General features: G+C 40.7%; 1 protein-coding gene across 1 annotated transcript in view; it reads left to right on the forward strand.

The window, feature by feature from the left end:
* The window catches only part of USP13 (ubiquitin specific peptidase 13 (isopeptidase T-3)), a 102,099-nt gene that overhangs the window by 16,035 nt on the left and 59,277 nt on the right, over positions 1-26,787 (forward strand). Inside the window, exons 3-6 of the mRNA XM_008060529.2 lie at positions 3,632-3,753; positions 11,989-12,131; positions 14,101-14,285; positions 25,539-25,633. Coding sequence (XP_008058720.1) covers positions 3,632-3,753; positions 11,989-12,131; positions 14,101-14,285; positions 25,539-25,633 — 545 coding nt within the window. The remainder of the gene's footprint in view (positions 1-3,631; positions 3,754-11,988; positions 12,132-14,100; positions 14,286-25,538; positions 25,634-26,787) is intronic.

The following is a 26,787-nucleotide window of genomic DNA, read 5'->3' on the forward strand; positions in this document are numbered from 1 at the left end:
AGAAGTTTTTCTTTCTGTATTTTTTTTTAAACTTAGAGAAAGAGGTCATCTAGGTGTGTCAGTTAATAGTAACAGTGGAAGTGGCAGCTGGGGAGAAGATGGGGCTCCCAATCGTACTGGTCTCTAGGTATGATTACTCTGTAGGTTACTAAGCTAGATATTTTTGGGGTGGTAAGACACAATTTAAAGAAATATGGAATTTTTAGATTATACTTAGCACTGTGGCATCATATGTGTTCAGGAGAAACTTTAGATTTGTCCCTTAAAATCAGAGAGTAGGTTAGTCTCTCTGCTGAACTTTGTCCTAATTTGGGTTAAGGATCATGGCCCCCTTCCATTCCATAAAATTAAAAGTGAAAATAAAAGTAAGCTATAAACTAAATATAAAGAAACCGCAAAGTTCTGCTTTATTGCATGACAGCAGTCTTGCTTCTTTTTAAACACCTGTCAGTTGCCAATTAAAAAATAATACCACAGCTGGGCTCAGTGGCTCAGCCTGTCATCCCAGCACTTTGGGAGGCCAAGGCTAGTGGATTGCCTAAGCCCAAGGGTTTGAGACTGGGCAACTTGGGGAGACCTCGTCTCTACAGTAAATCAAAAAATTAGCCAGGTGTGGTAGTGCGTGCCTGTAGTTCCAGCTCCTTGAAGGGCTGAGGCTGAAGAATTGCTGGAGCCCAGCAGGTTGATGCTGGAGTGGCCGTGAGTGTGTCATGGCACTCCAGCCTGGGCGACAGAGTGAGACTCCAACTCAAAACAAAACAAAACAAGAGCATCACAGCAACTCTTTTATTGTTCTTGCTTTGCTCTTGTCTTTAGCACGATGGTGTTGCTGACTTCTTGAAGTCCCTTTGCACAGACATTTACTGAGTATGTGGTATGTGCCGGGCACGGCAGGGTCTAGGGATATGGCAGGTGAATAAGACCCATTTCCTGCTCTTCGAGCTTACAGTCTAGATGGATTTGAAGGTCTTAACTTCTGAATACTCGGATCTCTTAGAAGATCCCCACGTGAGAGGGAAGGGAAGGCACTTTTTACTTTATTTATTTATTTATTTATTTATTGAGTTGGAGTCTCACTCTGTCGCCCAGACTGGAGTGCAGTGGCCGCTCCCGGCCAGCGCAGCCTCGACCTGCTGGGCTCCGGCGATCCTTCCGCCTCAGCCTTCTGAGTAGCCGGAATTACAGGCATGCGCTACCACGCCCGGCTGATTTTTTGATTTATTGTAGAGATGAGGTCTCACTGCCCAGGCGGGTCTCGAACCCGCGGGCTCAGGCAATCCACTCACCTCAGCCTCCGAAGGCGCAGGATTACAGGCTGAGCCATCGAGCCCGACTGGAAAGCACTTTTGATCGATTTAGTTGTCAGGAGGGTAGAGAAGGTGATGATGATGTTGGTGATGGTGGCTTCTGTGTGTGGAGCCCCTGATACCAACCAGATCCTACGCTAGGTGCCATAAAACCTTATCTTTATTATCCATGGCGTACTCCCAAGGAAAATGAACTTGGAAATAACTTTCCCAGGATTACTTAGCTAGCAGATAACAGAGTGAGAGTTTTTTTGGACTTTATTTTTGCAAGGTAAGGTTTGAATTAGCATTAAATTAATATGTTTTCTGTGGAAAAGAGAAAATATTTTGTATGAGCTAAATCTGTACATAAAACAAAAGGTGTAATTTAGTTAATTTACTTAAACTTATTATATATACACTATTATATTAATAATAAAGACAATTTTTTTTTGAGTTGGAGTCTCACTCTGTTGCCCAGGTTGGAGTGTTGTGGCATGCTCATGACCACCGCAGCCTTGACCTGCTGGGCTCAGGCGATCCTTCCGCTTCAGCCTTCTAAGTAGCTGGAACTATAGTCAAGCACCACCATGCCTAGCTAATTTTCTGATTTACTGTAGAGATGAGATCTCACCAGATTGCCAGGCTGGGCTCAGGCAATCCTCTCACTTCAACTTCCCAAAGTGCTAGGATTATAGGCATGAGCCACCTCGCCCGGCCAATCAACACAATTTTAAGACTAAAGTTCACACACTCCTTAGTTTCATTTGTTCAGGTTTCCTTCCAATTTTTGTCCATAAGCATAATAAATTTTATATTTTAACACAGCACACACATTTCCGTGTTTCTGCATAGTGTAAATAACTACAACTTAAGTAACATTCCATTGAGTTGAATACCATTCGCATTAAACATTTAGGTTTCAAATGTTAAAAAAATTATACATATTGAACTATTCAGATTTTTATAACATAGGGTATCTTTGAATGATTTCCTTTAATGTTACTTAACTCGTAGAATCTTCTTTAACATTGCTTTTTGTGAAATTAATCTCACCTCTATGACTATCTAACAATGTTGTCTGGTTCTTTATTTTGGTATTCTTATATTTAGAAGCTTTCATTAAAATGTTTAGTATTTTAGCTGTATCTTATTTTTTTTTTTTTACTTAAAATGGTCCTACCTTTGGGAATTCAAGAGCAGAGCTGTACACAGAAATATACTAGGTTTTGTCTAAGGCATATAATAAGGTAATAACAGAATCTAGATTCTCTAGTTTTCAGGCAACTGCTTTGGCTAGTAAAATACAGAACCCAAGTCTGTGTGTGTGTGCACCTGCTTGTATGTGGGTTTATGTGCATGTGAGTGGAATATGGCTTGATAATTCTTTGTCACCATAGTTCCAAACATACAAATATACAAATATGAGCTGGGATGCTGGCATCTCCTGTGAATGTGAGCCTGAAATGTCCATGTAAATATTATGACAAGACATTTCCTTGAGCCTTCACCTAACCTTTACCAGAGATTAGCCAAGCAAAGAGGTGATGACTTGGTAGATAACAAGCTAGAAGAGCTCATCTTTCTTGCTGGGAATTCTCTGCAACAGGAGGTCAACAGGACTTCTCACATTAGGGCTTCCCCCTCTAGTCCGCTATGCAATGTCTCAATAACTCTTGGAGAGCGAGGGAGAGAATAAGATAGAGAGGGAAGGAGAGAGATTTTATTTTTAAATAATAACTACCATTTATTGACTACCTATTATATGCCAGGACTCTTGTCCATAAGCTCTCATTTATCACCTATATATACTGTGTGAGATAAGTGCTATTCATGCTACAAAGGAGGAAACTAAGGCTTGGAGAGTTTGTGACTTGTCCAAAGTAACATTAAATTTTGCAGCCAGAAATGAACCTAGGTTTATCTATTTTCAAATCCACATACTTTATTTCATATTAAAGTGTTGGGAGAAAAAAAATCCAGCCCATTCATGTGAAATCAAGAGCCAGGCACCCAACACATCATAAGTACCAACCTATTCCGTTGCCAGTCTCTAAGAATTGAGTGTCTAGCTCATATGTCTATTTTAACTGTAAAGCTTTATGATATGACTCAGTCTTCTTCATACATCAGTCACTGATAACTAAGTATTCAAAACTTAGGAAAGATGGAAAGACCTGCTATTCCTGGTTTGGGGCAGATGGATGGTCTTGTCAGAGGAGGAAGTGGTATATGTCATGCCCTTGGTGTTTAATCCCTGTAGATTTCTGGCTTTCCCAGTGAGTGCTGCCTTAGTGTCAGATGTTACTTTCCTCACTTCTTGTTTTTTGTTTTTTTCTCCTCAGATCTAGATACTGATGACGATTTAAATAGCGAAGATTATGAATATGAAGATGAAGCCAAACTTGTTATATTCCCAGACCACTATGAAATAGCACTACCAAATATTGAGGAGTTACCAGCCCTGGTCAGTGAGTGTGCACGGCTGCTAGCTAGATGCGCGTGACTCTCTGTGTCAGGTGTGTGTGCGTGTGCGGTGTGCGTGTGGGGGGCGGGTAGGGAAGGTGGGTTGAGTGAGAGAAGAGGATAAGAATGAGCTCGAACATGCACATTCCTCTTCTCTTGTGTGACAAGGGTCTTGCAGGGTTGTATTTTGGTCTCATGGGGCCACGCATACTTCATGCTGCCTCTTACTTCCAGTGTGGGTTTGGTTTCGTTTCTCATTAGGCGGATCTCCTCCAGGTTGGGCTGGCTTCTTGTCTCCTGAATAACAATTGGCTGCTTAAATTTTCAAACTGTGTATAACCAGAGATGCAGAACCTGTTGGAGAGGGACTGTCTTCTGAGCTGAGGGATGACAGTAATTTTTCCATTTTTGTTTTAGATTCTGGGGGGACACGTATATATTTGTTACATGGACATATTGTGTAGTGGTGGGGATTGGGTCTAAGGTGTCCCATTTCCCAGATAGTGAACATCATACCCAGTAGGTAATTTCTGAGTTCTAACCCTCCTGTCTCCCTCTTATTGATGTCCCCAGTGGGATGACAGTATTTTTATCATGTCTATTGACCTTGCATGTAAGATGTTGCCTGAAAAAAATAAGTGTTCCACTGCTAAAACAACAGCAGCACAGTTATAAAAAAAACCAAACTTTTACAAATCACAGGTCTGTGGAAGCTCTGGGATTAAATGAGCCTTTTCGGTTTTGCTACCTATGTGGACTAAGACTACTTCCTAAGTTTTAGTTATTTTCAGTAGTGAGCTTCACCCCATCCCCTTCCCTTCTATTTTCTTTCTTTTAAATCCATTTTTTGTGGAAGGACCTTAGTTTTCTAGAATGACTTGGAGCTGGGGCTGGTGGTGGTGAGATGGGAGAGCCAGGTTTCCTTTGATATTGCATGCTGTCATAGATGCAGGGTTCCTGTGAGGACCCTAGTGTTTTTCCTGCCCTCTCCTCATTTCCTGTATTGTCTCCACCACTCTGTCTTCTTTCCTTTTTTCTTTTCCCTTGTTTTTTCCTCTTTTCCACTCTGTGCATACCTTGACTTCCCAGAGCCTGGCCACAGATGGCAGTGGGGTCAGGGTGGGTGGAGTTTAGACATGCCAGTTTATTTTTTCCCTCTTCAAACTTTGCCAGAGCCAAAGCCGAGTCTTTAGGTCTCAGAATCTTCAGGACGTTGTGTGACTATTTCTACGGCCATCTGCTCACTTGCCCCTGCCAACAGGGTACGTTTGTGTTTGGGGTTTCTATGTCATGAGGGACTAGGTTTCTCCCATCCAACCTCTTTTGCCCCTGATCTACTTGACATCTAAGACCACAGAAATGAGAATTTTGTGTGTTGATTTGTTGTAATTCTTCTAATTATTAAATGTAACACATCCATTTAGTACTAAGTGCACAGTGCTCAGCAAGGCATGTAGAATTAAATTACCTTTCCTTTCTCCAATTCGCTGTGTTGACTCATGTGGCCGTTACCAAGGATAAAATATATTAGTGCACAAAATGGCCTTACCTCATCCCATTACCTGAAATTATATACTAATGCTTATATCTCTGTAATACTGAGATTTCTTACTGTCCTGTTTAATACAACTCTTACTTCTGCTATCAGAGAGGTAAAGAAGCATATAGTACATAAATGTTAAGAATAATTATTTTCCTCTCATTCCCTCATGAGGTTTTCATATGAAAGAAGTTGATAAGAATTCCTTTTATTATTTTTGTATTCCAAGTATAGTTTGAAGTGTGAATACTTTTATTTAAAAGGGAAATGCTATAGAAATTTGAATCTAGCAAGAGATATCATGATTTTTACAAAGTCTTTTAGAATTAGGACATACTTTAAGAATGGAAGAAAAAAGTTACTTGGAAGATGGTGGGGAAATTGAACCCTAGATTTATCTGATAATAACTGATAAAATTTAACTTCCTAAAACATGCTAGTTACTATATATTTTTTCATGCTTTTGCTACACTTTTTATATCTGATGATTATCTTTTTATACTTTTAAATGACAAAAATGAGCTGAAAACACCTCACCAGGTGATTCTTCCTTCATCTTGGGCATCTCAGCACAGAACAGTTTCCGTTTCAGAGAGATATTACTCTGTAGGTTCTACCATAAAGTTAATCCACCTCTGAGAGATGCAGGTGCACAGAGACATAGCACTGTGAGCTCAGCAGGGATTTCAGAGCCTGAAATCCAGTGTCTTCATTTTAGACATCAGGGATTGAAGCGATGGTGTGTCTGTAAATGTTTAACAATAGGTTTCCTGAAGAGAAAAAAGCTTTGTTTTATAGTATCTGCTGATTTCATGGTGCAAATACTCCCGACATGGCTGGTTTCAGGCTGACAGTGTGACATCACTGAATGCATTGTTGGTAGAGAGATTGGCAGTAGCAGAACATTATATAGACTTTCCATTGTTCACCTAACATAGAATAACCTCAAGAGTGAATACATAAGCAGTTGTAAAACAATTAGGAAATGAAGAAATTTTGAATATACATATATATCTTTAAATATACATATTTATAAGATTTATAAATATATGTAAAATATAAATGCCTTTTAAATATTTTATTTAATCGTAAGCTTATAAATTTAACTTTTATAATGGCTTTGTTTAGCAACGATCTTGCAAAATTTCTTAAAATTTAATGATGGATTCATGAGCCAGTTTGAGCTGGTTCCAGTGTAGCACTGAACTTGAGGCCTATGGGGACTGGGGATGGAGACAGGAATCGTACCAAGGTCTTTTCACTTCACTCCAGATAACAAATCCAGGGAACAATAATTCACAGTGTAATTAAAGGATGATGGATCCTGACCTTCAGCTATGAACAATAAAAAGGGTCTTTAAATTATTTAGATGATATTTTGAAAAACTGGGTCAGTGTTTTATAGCGGCTTAGAAGTCTAAGGATTTTTTTCCCCATGTTCATTTTAAATTCATGGTGTACACGTGTGTGTTCATTACATGGATATATTGTGTAGTGGTGGGGATTGGGTCTCAGGTGGCCTATCCCCAGAAAGTGGACATTTTAGCCAATAGGTAATTTCTGAACCCTAACTTCATTCTCTTCTCCCCCTTATTGGTGTCCCCATTGTCTATTATTTCCATCTTTGTGGCCATTTAGCTTCCGCATATAAGTGAGAATATGTGGGGTTTGGTTTTCTTTTTCTTTTTTTTTTTTGAGTTGGAGTTTCACTCTCTTGCCCAGACTGGAGTGCAGCGGCACACTCCCGGCCACCGCAGCCTCGACCTGCTGGACTCTGGTGATCCTTCTGCCTCAGCCTTCCAAGTAGCCAGAACTACAGGCACGTGCTACCACGCCCGGCTAGTTTTTGATTTATTGTAGAGTCGCAGTGTCGCCAGTTGCCTGGGTGTGTCTCGAACCCGCAAGCTCAGGCAATCCACTCACCTCGGCCTCCCAAAGTGCTGGGATTACTGGCTGAGCCACCGAGCCCGATCGGTTTTCTGTTTCTAAGTCAATTTACTTAGGATGACGATCTCCAGCTCCATCCATGTTGCTGCAAAGGACATGATTTCATTGTTTTTTATGGCTGTGTAGTATTCCATGGTGTATGTATTCCACATTTTCTTTATTCAGTTAATCACTGGTGTGCATTTAGGTTGGCTCCATGATTTTGCTATTAGTAGTGCTGCAGTGAACATATGAGTACAGATATTCTTTTTATATATTGATTTCTTTTCCTTTGGATAGATCCCTAGTAGTGGGATTTCTGGGTCGAATGGTAATTAAATTTTTAATTTTTTGAGAAATCTTCATATTGTTTTCCAAAGAGGTTAGCCTAGTTTACAATCCCACCAACAGTAGATGGGCATTCCCTTTTCACCAAAACCATGCCAACAACTGTTGTTCTTTGATTTTCTAATAATAGCCATCTGATTGATGTGAGGTGCTATCTCATTGTGGTTTTAATTTGCATTTCTATGATGATAAGTGATGTTGAGCATGTTTTTATATGTTTGTTGGCTGTTTGTGTGTCTTCTTTTGAGAAGTGTCTATTCATGTTCTTAGCCCACTTTTTGATGAGGCTATTTTTTTCCTTAATGTTGTGTTGTTTGTGTTCCTTGAAGATTCTGGACATTAACCCTTTGTCTGAGGCATACTTTGCAAATATTTTCTCTCATTCAGTAGGTTTTCTGTTCACCCTGTTGATTATTTCTTTTTCTGTACAGAAGCTTCGTAGTTTAATGTAGCCCAATTTTTAAATTTTTGTTTTTGTTGCAATTGTTTCTGGAGTCTTCATCATAAATTCTTTGCCTTGGCCAGTGTCCAGAAGAGTGTTTTCTAGGTTTTCTCTAGGATTTTTATAGTTTCAGGTCTTACATTTAAGTCTTTAATCCATCTTGAGGTAATTATTGTGTATGGTGAGAGATAAGCATCCAGTTTCATTCTTCTGCATATGGCTAGTCAGTTTTCCCATTATCATTTATTGAATAGGGTGTTCTTTCCCCATTATTTATTTTTGTTGACTTTGTCAAAGATCAGTTGGTTATAGGTATGTGGTTTTATTTCTGGGTTCCCTATTCTGTTCCATTGATCTATCTCTCTATTCTTGTATCAGTACCATGCTGTTGTAGTAACTATAGCCTTACAATATAATTTAAAGTCAGGCAGTGTGATGCCTCCTCAATTGTTCATTTTGCTTAGAATTGCTTTGGCTATTAGGGTTCTTTTTTGGCTCATAAGACTGTTTTTTTTCTAGTTTCGTGAAGAACGAAATTGGTTTTTTTTTAAAATCAGGATTGTACCTGTAGATTGCTTTGATTCATGAACATGAGATGTTTTTCCATTTGTGTCATCTACGATTTCACTCATTAGTGTTTTGTAGTTCTTGTAGAGATCTCTCACTTCCTTAGTTAGGTATATTCCTAGGCCGTGTTTTGTTTTTTTTTTTTTTGTTTTTTTTTTTTTGTGTGTTTGTCTAATGTGAATGGGATTGAACTCTTTTTTTTTCTTTTTTTTTGAGTTGAAGTCTCACTCTGTTGCCCAGGCTGGGCTCATGGCCACCCTAGCATTGACCTACTGGACTGCAGAAATCTTTCCGTCTCAACCTTCCAAGTAGCCAGAGCTATAGTTCTGCGCTACCAACCCTGGCTAATGTTTTGATGTTTATTTTAGAGATGAGGTCTCGCTAAGTTGCCCGCTGATCTTGAACCCGTGGGCTCAGGCAATCCTGTCACCTCAGCCTCCCCAAATGCTGGAATGACAGGCTTGAGCCACCGTGCCCAGACGGCTCTTATTATTTTAAGATATGTTCCTTAGATGTCTAGTTTGTTGAGGAATTTTATCATGGAAGATTGTTGGATTTTATTGAATGCCAGTTCTGCATCTATTGAGATGATATTGTTTTAATTTTTGCTTCTCTTTATGCGATAGATCACGTTTATCGATTTGCAGATATTGAACCCTCTAAGGATGCTTTATTGGGTGTTACTAGGAAAGGTATAGGAAGAAAAGAGAGAAGATTATGTCCAAATCTTGTTCAGAATCGGTATGCTTTGCATACTAGAGAACTTAAAGATCTAACGCATTGGAGCATATCCTGAGTAGGACAGAGAAATGATGTAGTTAGCTGGTGAAACAAACATGGAGCTTATAATAGGCTATACTGAAAGGATTAGGATGGTATAGCCAGAAATGCTGAGGTGGCATGTCCCAAACCCATAAAATGTGGAAGGGACTTGTGGTACACTCAAACTTGTTTTCTGTGGGCATCCTTGGAATATGGTAGAGAACGGATTTTTACAGTTGAAAGGAAAAACTAATTATACAACATAAGAGATAAATTGGAAGATCTCTTTTGAAAGGTTTAAATATATTTTTGGAATTTCTGGTCTGTAATGGATTATAAGCTGTTTGAGGGCAGGGACCCTTCTTCCTTATTCCTGACTGCACAGCCCAGTGCCATCCGTCGATAGTGTTCAGTATAAACCTGGGGAGTTTTAAGCTGGGGAAGGATAGGCCCTACTTCTCACAACAGATCACTCTGGCTGCTGTGCCCAGAAGAAGGGCAGGGGTGGAGGACAGGCGATTGTGGATTGTGAGGAGGCTGTTGTGTAGCCACAGGGAACTGTGATGGTGGCTGGGACCAGGAGGGTGGGACTGGAATGCATAGGAGGCAGATTCTGGTTGTATTTTGGTTGCAGGACTTGTAGGACTTGCTTGCGGGGTTTGATTGAGGGAACTTCCTTCGTGATTTCTTACTTGGTTCTAGGGTCACTTGCCAGTGCCACCCAGGGAAAATAGTCAGTTCATTGTACAAGATGTTGGTAATGTAGATTATAATTTTCTTTTTTGGGGAGGGGAGTCGGGGTCTCACTCTGCAACTCAGGCTGGAGTGCCTTGGCAAAGTCATGGCTCACTGTAGTCTCAACCTTCTGGGCTCAGGTGATCCTCTCCACCTCAGCCTCCCGAGTAGCTGGGAGTATAGGCACATGCCACCAAATTTTTTTTTGATTTTTTTTTTTGTAGAGACAAGTTTTCGCTGTTTTGCTTAGACTGGTTTCGAACTCCTGGACTCAAGTGATCTTCCTGCCTCAGCCTTCCAAAATGCTGGGATTACAAATGTGAGCCACTGCGCCCAGCCAAATTTGGTTTTAAATTTTTTTTCATACTTCAGTAACTTTTATTATGTTCACAGTTGAAGGTCCATCAGCATCATCTGATTTTAAAATTTTTCTTACCCAAAAAACCCACACCCCTTAGCCATCACCCTCCAACCCTTCCTCCCACCCAGCCACTGGCACTCATTAAATTACTATCTGTTGCTATAGATTTGCCTATTCTGGACATTTCATATAAATGAAGTCATTCAATACATTACTCTTTGAGACTGACTTTTTAAAAATTTAGCATATATTTTCAAAGTTTATCTATGTTGTAGCATGTATCAGTATTTAATTCCTTTTTATTGCTAAATAATATTATTCCATTGTATGAACATACATTTTATTTTACATTCTATTTATCATTGATAGGCATGTGTTGCTTCCATTTTTTTTTTTTTTTTTTTTTTGAGACGGAGTCTCACTCTGTTGTCCAGGCTGGAGTGCGGTGGCACGCTCACTGCCACCCCAGTGTCAACTCACTGGGCTCAGGCTATCCTTCTTCCTCAGTCTTCCAAGTAGCTGGAACTACAGGCGCGTGCTACCACGTCCGGCTAATTTTTATTTTATTTTGTTTATTGTAGAGACGAGGTCTTGCCAAATTGCCCGGGCTGGTCTTGAACCCGTGGGCACAGGCAATCCACTTGCCTCGGCCTCCCAAAGTACTGGGATTACAGGCTGAGCCACTGAGCCCAGCTTGTACACATTTTATGTGGACACATATTTTCATTCCTCTTAGATATATGTCTAGGGGTAGAATTGCTGGGTCATGTGGTAACTCTGACCATTTGAAGAACTGCCAGATTGTTTTCCAAAGCGGCTGTACCAGTTGACCTTCAGAATATAAGTGTTTAAAAGACATCTAGAAATAGTTTATAACATCAAATAAACAGCAAATTTGGTAAGGCTTATGGCCAGGATCAATTGGCTTGGGAGAAGGTGGAGAGTCTGTTTTCCTCCTCCACTGTGATCAGGTGGTACCATGTAGGACATCACAGATTTGCTCATGATGTGGACTAATCTGGCACAGAGACACCTAGGCATGTCCCCACCCAGGGTCACATTTGCACCAGATTAAGAAATGGAGCCATGCTGCTTACATTCCATTTAAGTGCCTTTGACCACACGCCATTGTGTGATGAGTTGAGGATATTGGATACCTGGGTGTCCATTTGTTAGGAGGAAAACACAACACTTGGGTAAGTCCTAGGCATTCCTGCATCTAATTTCACTCTTGTAAATTGTTGGCCTCATACTTTTCAGCCTGCTTGCTAAGTGGTATGAATTGTCAAATCGGACGCCTAAGTTTGAGCTTACAAACCTAATTTAGTTCCTTACTATCCCTGCCATTGTCAATACAACAAACTGTAGGCCGAGCACAAAACCCAGCTAGATCCAGAGGAAAGTACAGGAAATCAGGATCTCACTCTTGTGGTACCTATGCTGTTTACATTTTCTTATGTTAAGCTGTATTTACGAATAAGCTTTTAATTCACTTTCTAGAAGTTACTATCCACTCAAACTGTGTTCATACATTGTATCTGGGTTTGTCTTATAGGTCACAATTGCTTGTGATGCAGTTCTCAGCTCAAAATCTCCATACAGAAAGCAAGACCCAGACACATGGGAAAATGAGTTGCCGGTATCTAAATATGCCAATAACCTCACCCAGTTGGACAATGGAGTCAGGATTCCTCCCAGGTGAGAGTCCAATAGCAAAATGGAGCCTTACCTCCTCAAACTGGCCAAAGGAATAGTTGATATTCGACTTCTTCTCTGAATTAGCTGTTACACATTTTCTTACCCGATGCCTTTTATGAAAAATAAGAAAACTTAGCTCTAAAATTGTCTGTGCTGTTGTAGTAGACGCTGAACATGTCCAGATCGTTACCCCTAGAGCTGTCAGTTGTGAGTGCTTGTAACTCTTTGCTTGAGGTCTTTCTCTGCTGCTGAAGCCAGCTAGGCTGGTGCATGGGACCATCAGAAATGCCACAGTTAAAGCTCCCTCTTCTCAAGCCTGTAATCCCAGCACTTTGGGAGGCTGAGGTGAAAGGATTGCCTGAGCCTGCCGCTTCGAGACCAGCCTGGGCAACATGGCGAGACCTTGTCTCTACAATAAATAAAAAAATTAGCCGGTGTGGTAGTGTGCTTCTGTAATTCCGGCTACTCAGAAGGCTGCGGCATAAGGACCACCTGAGCCCAGCAGGTCAATGCTGGGGTGGCTGTCATTGTGCCACTGCACTCTAGCTTAGGCGACAGAGAGATACTCCTAACTCAAGGAAAAAAAAGCTCCCTCTTCTCCTTGAACAGCCCTCAACCAGTGACTATGGAGTGGGTGGATGAATACGGCAGCTCCCTGCTCCTCCAGGTGGCCTGAACCCCAGTGGACCCTAGTGGTCATTCACTCATTGACACGCCCTGTACCGGCTTTCTGTCCATTCTTTTCTCTCTTTCCTGCTCCCCTGGGACCACCTCCAAAACAGGCAAATTATATTTATATTTAGAGTCTGTTCTAGGGTTATCCAACTTACAACCGTTTTTGGTTGTCACTCTTTGTTGATATGCTCTTTGGGGTACCTTATTACACCTCTTATTAGGTGCTGGTGTGTTTACAGAGGCTGGAGCAGCTGGATTAGGAATGGGTCTGATTTGATTGAACCTGGACTATTGTACTGCATTCACATTCTGTGTGGTCTTAGGAAAGGAGTGTTCTTCTGGGCTTCGGTTTCCTCCTTTGTAAAAATGGGGATTATTATAATGATGCTGAAAGGGAGTTATTAGATGAGGCCGGGAGTGATGGCTCACGCCTGTAATCTCAGCACTTTGGAAGGCCAAGACAGGCAGATTGCTTGAGCCCAGGAGTTCAAGACCAGCCTGGGTAACATAGCAAAACCTCACCTCTACAAAAAAATTAACAGATGTGGTGGCGCACACCTGAAGTCCCAGCTACTTGGGATTCTGAGGTGGAAGGATTGCCTGAGCCCAGGAGGTTGAGACTGTCATGAGCTGTGATTGTCATGATCATGTCATGGCATTCTAGCTTGGGCCACATAGTGAGACCCCACCTCAAAAAAAAAAAAAATAATTAAATGATGAGACTTCTATAAGGTACCTGACACATAGCTGATATTTAGCATTTGGTTAAGTTGGCTTCCTTTCTAATTAATTTAGATTTGCAATGTAGCAGGGTTTTTCTTAAACTAGTTTTACTATGTGTGATTAGTACTTTAGAACTTTAGGTGTTTATCCACACGAGATCCTTAATACCGGGGATGCCAAAAAATTGTGTACACATTTTAAGCAAGACATTTTCCCAAAAGATGGCGTTAATCAAATGAATGCGAGCGTCACCATGTGACAGGCAGGACAGTCCAAGAAAATGACGGAAACATGGTTGAGCAAACGTCGTACTACACGTCACTACCATTATTCAATCTCCATCTTGGAGATACCGGGAGGAGCGAGTCCACATATGGAAGGCAAGCAGGATGCTGAGTGACCCTGCTACTCTGGGAATTCAACAGTAACCCTTTGAGGGGAGATATGGGGAAGCTCCAGTCTCTGCGTCCACAGAGCGTTTGTTACCTGCTTGAGATGCTCTGTTTTCTTAGATGCCAGTTTTTAAAAATTTTACCCCAGCTGTTCTGACTGTTCTTCAATGGCTTTCCAGTGGTTGGAAGTGTGCCAGATGTGACCTACGTGAAAATCTCTGGTTGAATCTGACGGATGGCTCTGTCCTGTGTGGAAAGTGGTTCTTTGACAGCTCCGGGGGCAATGGGCATGCTCTGGAACATTACAGAGACATGGGCTACCCACTTGCTGTGAAACTGGGAACCATCACTCCTGACGGGGCAGGTGAGTGAGTGTGTCTTTACTGAATTTGGGGATTTGCGGTGGCTTCCTTTAGGATTTAACCAATCTCTTAGTCCCTATGGTTGGAGGGTGTAGATTCCCAAGTTTGAATCCTGGTTCTGCCTCTTATTAGCCATGAGGTCTTGGACAAGTTTCCTAATCCTTCCTAAAGCTTCAGATTCCTCATCTTGGGGATAACGATGGGTAAGTACCTCTCTCCTATGTTTGTAAATGTGCATAAAGCATTTAGCCCAGTGCACACAGTAAGTCCTTAGTAAACATTAGCTGCCATTGTGATTATCCTTCTGTGTATCTCTTGGCTAGGAGGACAGACGTAGGAAGCAGAATTTGTGAAGTGAGTGTGCATAATCAGACCCATGTTAGAACAGCAGGAGGAAGCTCTGGAATCTATTGTGGGGATTAGTATCGGTTTAGGAACAAATGGATCAATTACAGAGAAGATGAGTTTTAAAGGATGCTGTGTGTTGCAAAAGTCCCTGAAATCACCCGACAGTGATGGGATTCACGACAGTGATGGAGTCCACGTTCTTGGGAGCATTACAAGTGTTTCCTCTTCATGCTGTCAGTTTCAGAGTCAGTTGTTTCTTTTTGTTCTCCTGCACTATGCTCTAAAATGTAAGCTTTTGGCCATGAGGTACAGTTAATAAATAGCTTTTTGTGAGGGAATAGGGCAATAATATCAGGGCCAGTAATGAGGGACTTAAACATTGAGCAGTGGCTATAAGGACCCATCATCTCATCATCACTGGAAACACCCAGCCCAGTCTTCTCCATCTTTTTTTTAGTCTCTGTCTTCTTTGCTTTAAGATAAGATGTTGTTTTTAAGAGAAATATAAAGACATCTGTCTTCTCTTTTTTTCATTTTTCTGTTATCTTTTTATAAGTGAATTAGCCTGCCTCAGAGTTAATTGGCCAAGGTTTTCACTAAATAAAGGGACCCTTCTCACCAATCGATGCTTTTCCATTGATCTGGTTTAGTTTCTCATTCATTTTATAATTTGGGACTGGCAGTTAGGTCATGTCAGGATTCTTTTATTTCATATTTTGGAGAATTTGTAGAATGTTTTATGGAATTATTTTAACTCATTGAGAAAAGTAGCTCAAGGAGTCCCAGGTGCTGGCATCAAACTTTTTTTTTTTTTTTTTGAGTTGGAGTCTCACTCTGTCACCCAGACTGGAGTGCACTGGCCGCTCCCAGCCACCGCAGCCTCGACCTGCTGGGCTCCGGCGATCCTTCTGCCTCAGCCTTCCAAGTAGCCGGAATTACAGGCGTGTGCTACCACACCCAGCTGGTTTTTTGATTTATTGTAGAGATGAGGTCTTGCTGCCCAGGCGGGTCTTCGGACCCATGGGCTCAGGCAATCCACTCACCTCAGCTTCCCAAAGGCGCAGGATTACAGGCTGAGTCACTGAGCCCGGTTGGCATCAAGCATTTACCCCCAAAGTTGGTAAACCTGCACACAAGCCGGGGCTCATCCTAAATCTTCCAGTATTTTTTTTTTTTTTTTTTTGAGTCAGAGTATTAGTCTGTTGCCCAGGCTGGAGTGCAATGTCACGCTCATGGCTACCACAGCCTTGACCTGCTGGGCTCAGGCAACCCTTCCACCTCAGCCTTCCACGTAACTGGATCCAAAGGCGTTTGCCACCATGCCTGGCTAATTTTTAATTTATTATAGAGACGAGGTCATGCCAAGTTGCCCAGGCTGGTTTCGAACCTCTGAGCTCAGGTAATCCTCTTGCCTATGCCTCCCAAAGTGTTGGAATTACAGGCGTGAGTCACTGCCCCTGGCTAAATCTTTGAGAATTTAAAGAGGAAATTCAGGGTTACGGCATGGTGCTTATAGGTGGTTGTCATTCAGTGAGTGTTGTTGAGTGACTGCTGTATAAGGTTTTCTCCTTGTCTTTTTAGGCTGTTACAGGTAGAAAGGTTTGCAGTGTAACATTTTTTTTTTTGGGTGGGGGGTAAAATTGCAAGGGGAGAATAAGTCAGATTTTCCTACTTTCTATGTTGTCTTGTGTAGTGCTTTTATAGGACCAGTTATTAGAAATCCAGTTCTCAGAACAACCTGTTGAAAACTATAACTATTTGTATATATGTTTGGTTCTAAATTTTCAGTTGTTTAAAGTCTATGTCTTACTTATCTTTGGGTTCTATACAAAATCTTACATATATTAGGTACGGATACTTTTATTAAATGAGCCAGCTGTATATAAGCATTTAAATACAGTCATGTGTTGCTTAACAATGGGGATAGTATTCTGAGAAATGTGTTGTTGTGTGACTATTATGTAGTGTACTTAAACAAACCTAGATGGCATAGTCTACTACACACTTAGGCTGTAGGGTAGAGCCTGTGGCTCCTGGATTACAAAACTGTATAGCATGTCACTGTACTGAATACTGTAGGCAACTGTAACACTCTGGTATTTGTGTTTCCAAACATATCTAAACATAGAAAAGCTGCAGTAAAGACACAGTGTAGGCCGGGCTCGGTGGCTCAGCCTGTCATCCCAGCACTTTGGGTTGGCCTGAGCCTGTGGGTTCGAGTCCAGCCCGGGCAACTTGGTGAGACCTGGTCTCTACAATAAATAATTTTTAAAAAATTAGCCTGGTGTGGTAGTGGATGCCTGTAGTTCTGGCTACTTGGAAGGCTGAGGTGGAAGGATCATGGGAGCCCAGCAGGTCAACGCTGGGGTGGCTGTGAGTGTGCCACTGCATTCCAGCCTGGGCGACGGACGACTCAAAAAACAAAAAACACAGTGTAAAGATTAAAAAGGTGGATACCTGTAAAGGGCATTTACCATGAATGTAGTTTACAGGACTGGAAGTTGCTCTGGGTGAGTCAGTGAGTGAGTAGTGAGTAAGTGTCAATGCCTAGGACGTTATTTTATGCTACTGTAGACTTTACAAACATTGTCCACTTAGGCCACACTAAACTTCTGAAAACATATTTATCTTTCTTCAATAATAAATCAAACAATAATAGCTTATGGTGACTTTTTTACTGTATAAACTTCTTAAATTTTTAAACTTTTTGACTATTTTGTAACAACAACTTAAAACACAAACATATTGTACAGCTATACAATAATATTTTCTTTATGTTTGTATTACCTTTTTTCTATTTATAATTTTTTTTATTTTGTAAAAATTTTTTGTTAAAAATGAAGACACAAATACAGACGTCAGCCTAGGCCTACACAGGGTCAGGATCATCAATATCACTGTCTTCCTCCTTCACAAGATTTTCCACTGGAAAGTCTTCAGGGACGGCAACACCCATAGGGCTGTCATCTTCTGTGATAACAAGGTCTTCTAGAATACCTCCTGAAGGACCTGGCCAAGGCTGTTTCACAGTTAATTTTTTTTTTTATTAATAAGTAGGAGTACGTTCTAAAATAAGGATAAAAAATGTAGTCAATACATAAACCACTAGCACAGTTGTTTGTTATCATTACCAATTATTATATACTATACATAATTGTATGAGTTAGACTTTTATGTGACTAGCTGCACAGGAGATTTATTGACACCAGCATCACCACAGACACATGAAAATGCATTGTGTTTCAACATTAAAGTGACTATGACATCGCTAGATGATAGGACTTTTTCAGCTACATTTTAATTTTATGGGACCACCATTGTATGTGGGGTTTGCCGTTGACTGAAATGTTATTGAGAACATGACTATAATTAGATTCTATTTAAATGTTACTACTAGTAAAGACAAAGGTTAATTCTATTCTTTGTGCATCTTTAATTTTCTGGAAGTTTTTTTCCTGATGGGAAACTTATTTTTAAACTGATAAAGTAAATCTTTTCCTTCAGTTTGAGGAAGGAGAGTTTTATATTTTCCCCTTCATTATGCAGTCAAGAGATGTTTAATGAATGTGTAGAAAATAGAATAGTATAGACAAATAAAAACCACTAGCATTACCATTTCTTCAGACTAATCACTGTTAATAATTTAGGTATTTTCTTTGAGTCTTTAAGGGCTTAATCAACTTTTATACACACACATTGCATTTTTATAAAAATTGAATCATACTTTACAAAGGTTTACTTCTTATTTTTGTCCATTTGATATTATTATCTTTTTTCCATGCTGCTAAATATTCTTCAGTATTTCATGATGGTTCCATAAATCTGATCTGTTGCCCTGTGAGTTGTTATTTATTTATTTATATTTTTTTGCTATTCTGATGAACATCCGTGTATATGTGCAAATCCTTGGGTGTTTGTCTAATTATTTCTTTAAGATTAATTCCTATGAAAAAATTGTTGAATCTTAAAAATTTTCAGTTGCTGATATTCTCCTTTAAACAGTAATAGTAATTTATGTTCCCACAAGCAGTCCATTTCAACAAATCCTTGACAACTTTTTGTATTAAGACTTTTTAAAAAAGTCTTTGTTAATACCTTGTTTTAATTTGCTTTACTAGTGAAGCTGAACATTTTTCTTGGTATTTTTGGTCACGTAGTTCTTTTTTTAAGTTTCTTAGGCCGATTTTCTAGTGGGTGTATGTGTAGGTAAGTTATTTTTCTCATTGGTTTTAAAGAACTCTGGCTGTTAAGAATATTAACACATTATCTGCCATAATTCAGCTTTTTGTGTGTGTATGGTAAAGGAGGGAGAACTTTTAAGATTTTTCTTCTCATACAATTAAAAATATTTGGTTTAGCCCACAGGTTTGAGACCAGCCTGGGCAACTTGGCGAGACATCATCTCTACAATACATAAAAAATTAGCTGGGTGTCGTAGGGTATGCCTGTAGTTCCAGCTACTTGGAAGGCTGAGGTAGAAGGGTCGCTGGAGCCCAGCAGGTCGATGCTGGGGTGACTGTGAGTGTGCCATTACTCTCTAGCCTGGGCAACGGAGTGAGACCCCAACTCAAAAAAAAGAGTATTTCGTTTTATAAATTTACTCTTTTTTTGAGGCTATAGGACATTCACCACCATGCCTGGCTAATTTATTTTTATTTTTATTTTTTGGTAGAGACAAGGTCTTGCTGTGTTTCCTAGGTTGATCTCAAACTTCTGGGCTCAAGCAATCCTCCTGCCTTGGTCTCCCAAAGTGCTGGGATTGTAGGCGTAAGCCACGGTGGTTGGCCAAGAGTATTTGAATGCATACCCCTACTTCAGTCATAGAAAGTATAAAACATTGGGCAATAACAATGCACGTTATACACTCTGTGTTGAGGGTTCTTGAATTCATTTAGCAGAAAAAATGTTAACTTTTTAAAAAAGGTCAGGTTTTGATTCCTGTGGGGTTGTATAGAGTTGGTTTAATAAAAATCATAATTTTCTGTCTAATTATCATTTCATATTAGTTCATGAGATGTGTCCATTTTTTAAATTTAAATTTATTTTATTTTATTTTATTTTGAGTTGGAGTCTCACTGTCGCCCAGACTGGAGTGCAGCGGCTGCTCCCAGCCACCGCAGCCTCGACCTGCTGGGCTCCGGCGATCCTTCCGCCTCAGCCTTCCGAGTAGCTGGAACTACAGGCGCGCACTACCACACCCGGCTCATTTTTTTGATTTATTGTAGAGATGAGGTCTTGCCTGCCCAGGCGGGTCTTGAACCCGCGGGCTCAGGCAATCCACTCACCTCAGCCTCCCAAAGGCAATTTGTTTTATTTTAAAGATGTGAGGCACCATTCAGGATTAGGTATATGAATGGTCATCGTACAGGTAAAGTTTGGGCCTGCATCCATTCTGTTTTGGTTTCCTTTACATCTGTTTAATAGATTGCTAGCTGTAACTTACTGTTTATTTAAAAGGCACATAAATTAACAAAAACACGCATAAAGTTTCCTTAAATTCTAATGGTGAACCTTGTCGATATTGAGGCACACGAGGGCAGGGTGCCCTCCCTCTAGGGGTGGGACAGCCATCTTCGGGTGAAGATACCACTACTGATGTTCTAGTCTTTTCCACATTTGCGAGGCTCCCTCAGGTCAGTTCAACTCACTGGAGGCAAAGTCTCAAAGTCAGGGCATTTGTTTTTTAGGTCATAATGAGACGCACAAATGCCAGTAAGTGGGATGTTTATGTCCGCTTGACCAGTACATTCCTTCCCTGTGGGAAGCTGATTTATATTTAGAAGATTGCTTGGTGAACGTGGAATCCAAGGTTGTGGACTCCACTTTTTAATGGTGGTGTGATCTGACCGTCCTGGTTTCCTTTCCCCCAGTAAGGATATATTTGTTTAGTGAGAAACTCCTACTCATCTCTGAGGACTCACCTTCGATTTTAGTTCTTCAAAGAAGCCCTTATTCCACATGCTAGACCAGTGGTGGTATGTGTAGTAACTAGGGGCCTCATATCAAATTCTACTCTGGGTCCCCATGGTACAGCAACAAACAAACCAAGGAACAGATCACTGCGCAAACAAACAAACAAAAAGCTTTCCTCTGTGGGAGGAAACTTTGTTCTGGAGAAGCAAGGATGAGGTTCTTGCCGGGGGTGGGGGTGGGGTGAAGGGAGCAGGGAGCTAGGTGCAGTGGAGGCAGGAGAGGGTGTGTTTTTCTTCTGCGTGGAAACTAGTTTCCCTAGGAAGATGCTTCAGTGTCTTGGGTGATTGCAGGAGAGTTTTCTAGGGATGCCCAAGGCAGCTGTGGAATTGCCCATCTCAATGACCGTATCAGCTCAAAAGCATCTCAAATTGTTCTTTCTTTTTTGTCATCTTTACCTCTGACCTGGGCATAAGCTCTCTTGAGTTTCTCACAGCCCCAGGGTTTGAAATCAAGGCACTGACTGCTTTATTCGAGTTTTGTCCTGGCTTGTGCCCCCACTGTACACCTTTGTGGCTTCTCATGCTGCTCCCTTGTGGTACTTTTCACCAAATCCTGTAATTATTTGCTTAATGGGGTCATTCAGGACAGAAGGGCCACATTTATTGGGCACTATTATATCTCCAGTGTCTAGCAGAGCTCTTTGCTCTTGGCAGGTGCTCGGTAAATGTGGAGTAAACAAATGAACACAGATACACCAACAAAATCTCCTCTGATTCTTTCTTTTTATTTTATTTTGCTTTATTTTATTTTAGAGTCAGAGTTGCACTCTGATGAGACTCTTGAATGTGATGAATACTAGTGAGTGAATCTATGTGGCTAAACACAGGTGAGCAGTGGCAGCCGTACTAGTCCTAACAGCATACCATCCAATAGTATCATTTTAATCTTTGGGATTTACTTATAAAACATTTTTTTCAATCAAAGTATGTTGATATATTTGGAAAGACTGAAAAGATTGCCAGGTGTGGTGGCTCACGCCTATAATCCCGGCTCTTTGGGAGGCCGAGGAGAGAGGATTGCTTGAGTCCAGGAGTTCAAGACCAGCCTGAGCAGCATAGTGAGACCCTGTTGCTAAAAATATAAAATTTTTTTTAAAAGCCAGGCATGGTGGGATGCAGCTGTTATCCCATCTATTCAGGAGGCTGAGGTGGAAGGATTGCCTGAGCCCAGGAGGTCGTGACTGTGGTGAACTGTGAATATGCCACTGCATTCCAACCTGGCTAACAGAGTGAGACCTCAACTAAAATAAATAATGAATGAATGAATAGATAGATTAAAACAACAGATATGAAAAGAAAAAAAATTCTATTCGGAGATTGCAAGTTATTATTACCATTTTTATATCATTCCCTACCAATTCTCAATCTTGGTTCCAGTTTCATTCTTAGTCTCTGTCTCTACTCTAACTTTTTCCTTAATTAATCTTTGAGCTTACTGCACATACTATTTTCTAACATGCTTATCACCTGGATGGATATTTCTGTTCTAAAAATTTTCACTTATCTTTTCTGTGGACTGCTGCCTCACGCTCTCTGTGGTTTCGTTTGTCATATAACTTGAAATGAAAAAGTGACTGGTTTACTTCTAAAATGAACGTAGTTACTCACAAAACACTGCTTGGGCTATTCCTGGGAGAATCCCTCTTGAACTCCTTCTCTGTGATTCTTGACTCCAAGTTTTAGGCCAAGCTGGGGAGTCTGAAGGGTGACACTTGTCAGACATTGTTTCTTTGCTACCATCGTCTCTGAGCCAAGACCTGACTTTATTAAGCTGAAGTCGGACATCAAATGAATTTCTCAATAAAAAAAACATGAAGGCAGCATTTTCACCCATTGAGTTCACATAAAACTTTTTTCTGTGACATATATTTATAATTTTTTTGTGATCGGCAGTCTTTAGGATCACAGTTTGTTTTTAGGTTTCTTGTAGTTACTAGACTGTATTTGTCATTGGAGTGTAAGAAGTAACTATAGTGTTTGACCAAATCGTGTTGTATCGTTAGAGCAGTTAATGCCTGGAGGTACAAAATATTATTTTCTCAATGTGGCAAGGGGCTATCATAGATGAAGAACTGTAGAGATCTGTATTATTTTATTTTCACTATTTCAAAATCCTAGGCCAATACCAATGGTGAAAGCCTAGCAATTTTATTATTTTCTTTTTCTTTTTTTTTTGAAATGGAGTCTCACTTCATTGCCCAGGCTAGAGTGTAGTGGCATGTTCACGGCCGCTCCAGCATCAACCTGCTGGGCTCTGGCGATCCTTCCGTCTCAGTCTTCCAAGCAGCAGGAACTACAGGCGTGCGCTACCATGCCTGGCTAATTTTTTGATTTATTGTAGACACAAGGTCTCGCCAAGTCGCTCGGGCTGGTCTCGAACCCGCAGGCTCTGGCAATCCACTCACCTCAGCCTCCCAAAGTGCTGGGATTACAGGCTGAGCCACCGATCCCGGCCAATTTTATTATTTTCTAAAGGAGCTTAAAGTCTCATGTCTTCAAACTATCTCACTAATTGATGGTAACTCAAAAGAAAAATGCCTAGGGAGTGCCGTTTTCATCTCCCAGTCAGTATGTGAGTGGAATTTTTCTGTCATTAGTCATAGATTAAAAATACTGTTGACATATTTGTTTCAAATTCTTAGTTTAAAGGTTTTCGTTTGGTTAGTATTTAAACTTTTTGGAAATTGTTTTCTTAATTGGGCTGGGATTTTATTTTTTATTTTTGCTTTTGAGAACATTGAATTATATTTTAATAATATGAGGGGGGATCCCCACAAACCCAGAATTATCTTTTGGAGGGCGGGCCCCTTGTATACACTCAGAATTTGTTCCGAGTCAAATGGTCAACCAAAGTTTTTATCTGGAAGTTTTGAGAAGGTTGTGTCAAGATTTGTGGAAGATACATCCCAAGTTGTGCCAAACAGGTGACTGGTTCTTCCACCATGACAACACACCTGATCACACCTCTCTGCATGTTCAGCAGTTTTTGATCAACAACCGTGTGACCTTCATGCCCCACCCTCCCTATTCACCTGATCTCACCTCAGGCAAATTTTTTTGTTTCCCTGGAGGACAAAAATCCTCAAAGAATAAAATCTTGCCATTGTGGAACAGATGAAACAAAAAATGATAGAGCACCAAAAGGCATCAAAATTAGCAAGTTCAAAAACTGTTTTGAGCAGTGGAAAAAGCATCATGATAGCTGTATTGCATCAAATGGAGGGTACTTTGAAGGCGACTGACGTTTAAACATGTGGGAATAAATGCACAATTTTTAATAAATAAATTCTGGGTTTTTTTGGGGGTCCCCTCTCATATAAATAAGGACTGCTACCCACAGTTATAATGAGCCTTTAGGGGAAGAGGTGAAGGAAAAAATGCTAGTGTTTTTAATAATAGAAAGACTAACTTCGTTTGGGGAGCTGTGAGTCTCCACATATCTGGGTATGGATCAGAAGGTCAGCATATATTTTCCCTAGCGGTGTTCCAAGGAGTGGAAAACTCTTTAGACAGTCTTTTATTGTCCTAAGGAGTGATATCCTCCTTTATATCTATTTTCCTTGTCATTGATTTTGCTTTTCAAGTTTAGGAATGCTGAAATAGCATTCCTGAATTTGATTTTTGAGTTTTCATTCCTGTTAAGGACCGAGGATGGTACCTCACCAACAATATTAGTATCCTGATACATCTTTAAAAATATTATGGGATAGCTGGAAGAGGATTGGACCAGGAGTCAGAATGCCTGGGTGCTGGACTACCTTTGGGATTTGTTGGGATTTGAGGCAAAATCATCTAACCTCTTCGAGCCTCTCTTCCTTATCTGCAAGATGGGCTTGAACATGTCTGTTTTTTCTCTCTCTCTCATTGCACTGCTCTGTGAGGACAGTTGAGGCAATGAATAGCTTTGGAAGACTCTGGACACTTCTCAAATGTCACTGCGCACCTGAGGATCTTGTTAAAATGCAGATTCTCGTTCAGTAGGCCTGAGGTGAGGTGTGGCCTGAGATTCTGCATTTTTAATGAACTGCCAGGTGATGCTGCTGCTTTGAGTCCATACACCCCACTTTGAGAAGCCAGATTCAGTTTAAAGCATTATGTTGCTAGGTGGGATATTATGATTCTCAGGAGAGTAGTTGTCCACCTCAGCACAGAGCTTCCCAACACTGGTGTGCCACAAGCAGCCAAGATGCAGATCCCTGAGCCTTGGGCCAGTGGGGCAGGGCCTGGGTTGCCTGGAACCTCCTAAGTTCCTCTGGAATATCAAACGCATCGTTGTTTTGTGTGTGTGCTGGGAGGTGAACCCATCTGGGAAGTGCTACACAGTCTTTGCAGATCTCTCAACAGTTCTGTGAGATGTGGACACGGAGATGGGAAAGAAGGGATGTGGGGACGCAGGTGGGAGGTGAAGACTGGTGAGGTGATAGGTCTGGGAATGTATAGAGGGTTCTACAGACAGATTTGGCTTTGTCCTGGACCTCACAAACTGCCCCCGAGGGGATGTGTGTTCTCTCTCGCGCCTTGAGGACCTCCAGGTCATAAGCAAGTGACCATCACCCTCTCCTCAGCACCCTTCCCTCACCCAGTGCTGAGAGCTATGCCACCATGGTTTTGGTTAGAAAAATCAAGTGTTGAAGCATTTATATTTGTCTAATTTAAAATTATTTTAACTTTAGATATTTTACTTTGTTTTAGGAAACTTAAAAAAACTTTCTGAACTGTCAAAAGAATTGACAAATGGGTATATTTACAAAATATACCTACATGTTGTCTTACTGTTTATCATCTATCTTTCCCCTGTAGAATGTTAGGAAGCTTTTGTTTTATTTGGTGATATATCTCCCAAGCCTGGTGTAAGGTAGGCCGTCAAAAAATATATGTTGGCTGTTCAGTGGCTTGAAGACAGATCTCAGTGCTTACTTTCTCTTCTCTCTCTAGATGTTTATTCTTTTCAAGAAGAAGAACCGGTCTTGGATCCTTATTTGGCCAAGCACTTAGCGCATTTTGGAATTGATATGCTGCACATGCATGGGGTGAGGCCTACTTTTGTTTGTTTCTACCTTGCGTGGGGTGGGGTAGGGAGAGGGAACTGCTTGTTTTATTTAATAAGTAATTCCTCCAACATGGATCCTCATTTTGTAGGCGTCAGTGCTCAATTGCTGCATTTACTTCTTGAACTTGAGTAATGAGCATTTTATTTGGTTTACCACTTTACATTTTTAATGTCGTGATAAAAACGGCACCTCATAAAGTATTATTTTGGTTTTCTTGCAAAATTTCTGTCTCCTTTGATGGGTAGTCATGTGAATCACTCTTTGTTCACTTCACTAAAGGAAGAAGGAACGGAAAGGTGACCTTTAAAACTATCCGTGACCAACATCATTTTAATTAATTTCAGGAAGGGAAGCAAAGCCCCTAGGGGGGCCAGAATGAATAAGCCAACACGTTACTGTTGATGGAACAGCTTTGCTTCATTTAATATTGTGTTTTCAGACTGATATCATGACTATGTAATGTTTTTCTCTTTGAGGAGCTGGCTTTTTTTTTTTTTTTTTTTTTTTTTTTTAGGAACTGTTTAAATGTGCATTTTGTTTTCGCCTTTTCTTCCCAGGCTGTCTCCTTCTCCTCATGTTCCTATTCTGCTGCCTCCTCTTTGCCACTCATTTCCTTTTCACTTCATTTTCTCTGCTCTTCTGTAAACCACCTTCTTCCTTCAGGGCGCCCCCAAGGCCCATGGTTTTATTCCACCCTCCCCAACTGCCTTGCCTATTTGTTTGCTGTGTTACATTTAATCTTACCTTGAATTCAGTTTACCTACTTCTCTTTTTCCAAGTCCTATTTGACTTTCATTCTCCTCCTCCTATCTCCTTCCTGCTCAGTCTTACTCTCGCTTTCTCTCTTTAAAATCTTTTCCAGGCATGTTTTAAAAATTGTGGTAAGATATACCATTTAAACTATTTTAACCATTAAAGAAATCTACCACTTTAACTAATTTTTTTTTGAGTTGGAGTCTTATTCTGTCGCCCAGGCTGGAGTGCAGTGGCACATTCACGGCCACTCCTGTCTCAACCTGCTGGGCTCAGGCGATCCTTCCGACTCAGTCTTCCAAGTCGCTGGAACTACCGCGCGCTACCATGCCCAGCTAATTTTTGATTTATTGTAGAGATGAGGTCTCACCATGTTGCCC

This window comes from Carlito syrichta, unplaced genomic scaffold (assembly GCF_000164805.1).
Source record: "Carlito syrichta isolate Samal-C Ts95f unplaced genomic scaffold, Tarsius_syrichta-2.0.1 Scaffold92608, whole genome shotgun sequence".
NCBI classification, from domain to species: domain Eukaryota; kingdom Metazoa; phylum Chordata; class Mammalia; order Primates; family Tarsiidae; genus Carlito; species Carlito syrichta.